Genomic DNA, 4,382 nt, shown 5'->3' on the forward strand with positions numbered 1-4,382 from the left:
ACCCCAAGGGTGGCTTGAGCGTGGGACGTCACCGAACCTAGGGCTGTTGTTGAAACGTGGGTTGCCACATTGTCTGAATTCAGTGGCACTAACAAGCCGCAGCTGGTTAACCACGAACAACCCACGTAGGCTGTTCACCATGGCTTGTCATCTCAGCTGGGTTCAGACAACACAATCACCCGTGTTTCTACAGCAACCCAAGGCTCCTTGACAACCCATATTCAACCCTAAACTGCTGTGCTGTCTGAACTCAGTGAACAATGATGAACTCTTGCCCTGCTATGCATCTCATCTCTGGCAGCTGACGCTTCCTTCTCCTTCTTGTTATTTCAGCTAGAGGCCCAACGCAGGGGAGAACATGGCCACAGGGGTAATGCAAAACTTAAGCAAGTTTAAGCTACCTGCAGTATTCCGTCATTCATTATCAACCACTGCCTGCCAGGAGATGATTTTCCAAGACTTCTCCGAGGAGGAAGAAATGGAAGAGGAGGAGGAAGAGGAGGAGGAGGAGGAGGAGGAAGAAGAAGAAGAAAGGGGGGGAAAGAAACCAGCAGACAAGCTCGCAAGCTTCAGTGCTGGCAGAGGGAACGAGGCCGCTGTTGCTGACGGCAGCGCGGTTGACACGGAAATGACACTGCAGCTGCTTCGCTTTGCCGAGCACATTAGCAAGGATATCCAGCGGTATTTTGGGAGGAAGAGCAAAGAGCAGGATGCAGACGCTTGCAACATCTACGAGGACTGCTGCTCCCCTCCCTGGTCCGCGCGGGAGCAATACTACACTGACCTCCTCAGGGTTTCGCAGCATGGGGAGCCCGGACGAGGCGAGGTCCCGTCTGGCTGCAAGAGGCCTCCACTGCAGCTGGACCAGCAGCTGTGGGGCTCCCTGTGCAGCAAGGATGAGGCCGAGAAGCTGGGGCCGCTGGCGGAGCTCTTTGAGTACGGCCTGTGCAGATGCGCCAGGCAACCAGCCTCCTCCGGCCACAAGAAGCTGCGGCTGGAGCACAAGTACGGGCATGTGGCCCCCATGCACGGCAGGAAGCTGCCCCCGTCGTTCTGGAAGGAGCCGTCGCTCAGCCCCCTGTGCGTTCTCAGCGGCAATCCCCCAGATTTTAGTGACCTGCTGGCCAACTGGACTTCTGAAACCAGCCAGGAGGAGCTTCATGCCAGCCGAGAGCTTGCAGGCGAGGCGAGTGGGCGGGCCGCGGACGGCGAGCATTTGGGCAGCCTTTGAGGTTTGCGGGCGCAGAAACACGCTCGCCCTGCTCACACTTGGGCCCTGCCTGGTGGGTGCCGAGCTGGGAGACTCCCTTCCTTCCCCCACTCCACTTGTGTATCAGGAAATAAACAGCACAGGGACAGGGCCTCCCGCCTTTCCCAGTTAAGCAGGAAAACTGGCCCTGAACAGACTTCTTGGCCAGCAGAGACCACAGAGCAAGCCTTGCTGGGCCTTTGGGAATGAGGTGACAGAGCGTAGAACAGGCGGACCCGGTGGCCAGGGAGGTGTAACCAGAAAAGATGGCCTCCATCTCCAAAGCGGAGCCCTGTGATCCGTCTCTCCCTTTTACCCACAGAACAACTCTGCAAGTAGGCGAGGTGAGTCAGGGACTGGCCCAAAGTCGCCCAGCCGGCTTCACAGCTGAAGGAGGTCGGGAGTTCCCGATCACCCCATGCTGGTGTTAAGGTAAATTAAATCGAAATGCAGCATACCTGGCCATCATGGGGGAGACTGCCAGTGGCCTGCGTCTCTTGCCTGGTCCTCAATGGTCCCAGGACTGGCTGCTGATGGGCTGCCACAGGACCCCCCTTGCCCCTCCTTGAGATGGCTCTTTATCTTTCCACAGCCTTTGGACCCAGAAAGCCTTCAAACAAAGGGCAGCTTCAGTGGGAGGACCAGCCTCTGACGGCCCTTCAGACTGAGGGCTCTTCTCTGCAAAGCAGGGCACACACCCACCCAGCTGTTTCCGTGCAGCCAGTGAGGAGGAGCAGGTGTGCAGGCAGAGGCTGACCTTGCAGCCTTGAACTGGGCCATCAGAAGTGCTCCGCAGAGGCCAATGCATGGAATAGATGCTGCATTTGTAAAATGATAATCCCAGAGGACAGGAATGCTGCTGTGGGCAAGGGCAAGGGCAAGGGCCGTGAGGCAGCAGCATCCGAATGCGAGCAATGGCAGGCTTGCCTTTGGGGGGCGGTTGCAAACGTTGCAATGCTTGGAATGTCTGGGAGCAAGCCCAGAGCGCAGCGCGATTGGCATAGCCGTGTGTCTCCGGCTAAGCAAACCTCTCCTCTTTGCACAAAAAGACCCTTATCTCAGGCAGGCAGGCAGCTCCGCGCTCTTCTCCCCCACCCCCCTGGAAGGCCAAGAGTCAACAAACCAGGGCAGATGAGAAGGATTAGGGAAGGAGGAGAGCTGGTTGATATCCAGTCCTTATGCCCACATTGTCCCTGGGCCCTCCTGAGTTCTTGGGTTCTTTCCTGAGGTTTTAAAAGCTGATGGACAGACCCGGGCAAGCTCCCTTGCCCCGCATGGCCACCCCTCTTTTCCTGCCCTCCCTCTCCACACAAGCAGCAAGGCAGCCTGCTGGGAATGGATACGACCGGAGCCTAGACACTCAACACTGGGGAGCTGCTTAAGCCGGTTGCCGTGTTCCTTGGCACACGCAAAACAGAACCGGAGGAGCAGGAGCTGGGATGAAGTGTTGCAGCATGGATAACGCTCTTCAGTCCTTCCGCAGCGCATTCCGTTCTAGCTGCCAGCAGCTTGTTTCTCCATCCCATCTATCCCAACAGACAACAAGCATCCCATAAGCACTGAACACGCACAGTCCTCACAGGGGAACGTTTGGTCCCCCCAGGCTTTGTCCGCCTCTGCTTTTCCATTTCTGCAAACCCGAGGGTTACCCTGAGCCCTCTGAGAGCTCCCTGCTGTCTGTGCGTAGTGGTGTTTTGGCCACACAAGGCGTGGGGCTCACACCTGCCCGTCAGAACTAGAAGGACGGATGCTGCAGTTGTCAGCAATGAACTTGCCTCTGTGGGTGAGAGTAAGGACACTTCTAAATCCATCATCTCAATTCCACCATGAATTTGTGAAATGCCTCTGGCAGGGCCAGCATCTCATGCACACTTCCCCAGCATCTGATATTCAGAGGTAGATTGCCTTTGGAGGTGGAGGTTCCACTACCCAGTAATAAATCCACTCTGTGATGCGTTTGTTTAATCCCCTGTAGAAACTGATTTAGCCAATGGCCCAAGAAGAAACCTAAAGAAGAAACTATTTTCCCAGCATCTTGAGTGCAGTTCGCTCTTTTGGGATCCACCTCAGATGCTTTCCAGATTTCTGAACTAGAGGCCCTCAACTTGAGGCGAGTGGTACCTGAGGTTTCATTCGATCTGCGTTTTAAGAACACCAGCCTGGTCCATGTAGCTCAGACTAGTAGACCAGAACACAGCGTTTTGCACTGCTTTGAATTTTGAACTGAAGTAATCGGTTCAAAATGTGTACCAAAATGTGGATCGTAGGTTATAGTGCGTACAAAATATGTTTTATAGGATCAAATGTCATGAAAATACCAATTTTTCTTGTTAAAGGCACAGTCCTATGCCACTGGACAGGTGGTGTTCTGAGGCTGGGATGGAGACTCTCGCCTTGGCGTGCCTCCCAAATTCACAGCACATGCGGGGCGTCCCCTCCGAAAACCAACTTTTTGCGCATTTCAAAATGAACAGCTGCGAGTTGATGTTATGTGGAGACAGGATGAAATGAGTTTATGAATAAATGGGTGTGCAACTGATACAGACCAGAAATGAGCCAATCATTCCAACCTAATTTTGGGCAGCCAGTTCTGTAAGCTAAGGATGCATCGCACAAGCAAAAATAAATCCCTCCTTGCAAATCCTAAACTACAGTCAATCCAGTTCCTCTGGGGACCCTGGATAAGTTCTGTGCCGGTTCTGTGCCAAGCTTTCCTCGCAGGACCCTGTCTCCTGAGTCCCTCTTGCAACTGCGCAAAGCTGCATTTTCTCTCTGGGTCACGCTGCCCCCCCCCCCCCCCCCCCCCCCCCCCCCCCCGCTGGCCCCCACCACACCCACATTTTTTCACCCCCCCCCCCCCCCCCCCCCCCCCCGTGTTGACTGCAGAATTGCGTGACTGAACTTCTCATCATTCTGACTTCACACCTCCCTGGGCTTCAGGCGTGCTGCCCGCCATCGAGGGCACGCTCACCTGGCGCTGTCCTTGCTTTCCAGAGAAAGGTCTCACCCCGACTCGGGCTTTGCGGAACAGGCAGCAACTTAGCAAGCCTTCAGCTGCTTTGCTGCCTCCCTCTCTCCCTCCCCAGTTCTCCCTCTGGCTTGCGAAGGTTCCCCCCCCCCCCCCCCCCCCCCC

The 4,382-nt window shown here is 55.5% G+C and overlaps 1 protein-coding gene across 1 annotated transcript; it reads left to right on the plus strand.

Annotated features, from left to right (window-relative positions):
* The first annotated feature begins 628 nt into the window (after window positions 1–628).
* Window positions 629–1,231, plus strand: PERCC1 (proline and glutamate rich with coiled coil 1). The gene has a single exon (XM_044433699.1). It carries the CDS (start codon window positions 629–631, stop codon window positions 1,229–1,231), a length of 603 nt encoding a protein of 200 aa, XP_044289634.1.
* Window positions 1,232–4,382: the final 3,151 nt, after the last annotated feature.

This window comes from Varanus komodoensis, unplaced genomic scaffold (genome assembly GCF_004798865.1).
Source record: "Varanus komodoensis strain SLA01 unplaced genomic scaffold, ASM479886v1 scaffold26, whole genome shotgun sequence".
Classification (NCBI taxonomy): domain Eukaryota; kingdom Metazoa; phylum Chordata; class Lepidosauria; order Squamata; family Varanidae; genus Varanus; species Varanus komodoensis.

Coding starts and splice junctions, on each gene's coding strand:
- PERCC1 (XM_044433699.1), top strand. CDS start 629: ATGACACTGCAGCTGCTTCGCTTTGCCGAGCACATTAGCAAGGATATC.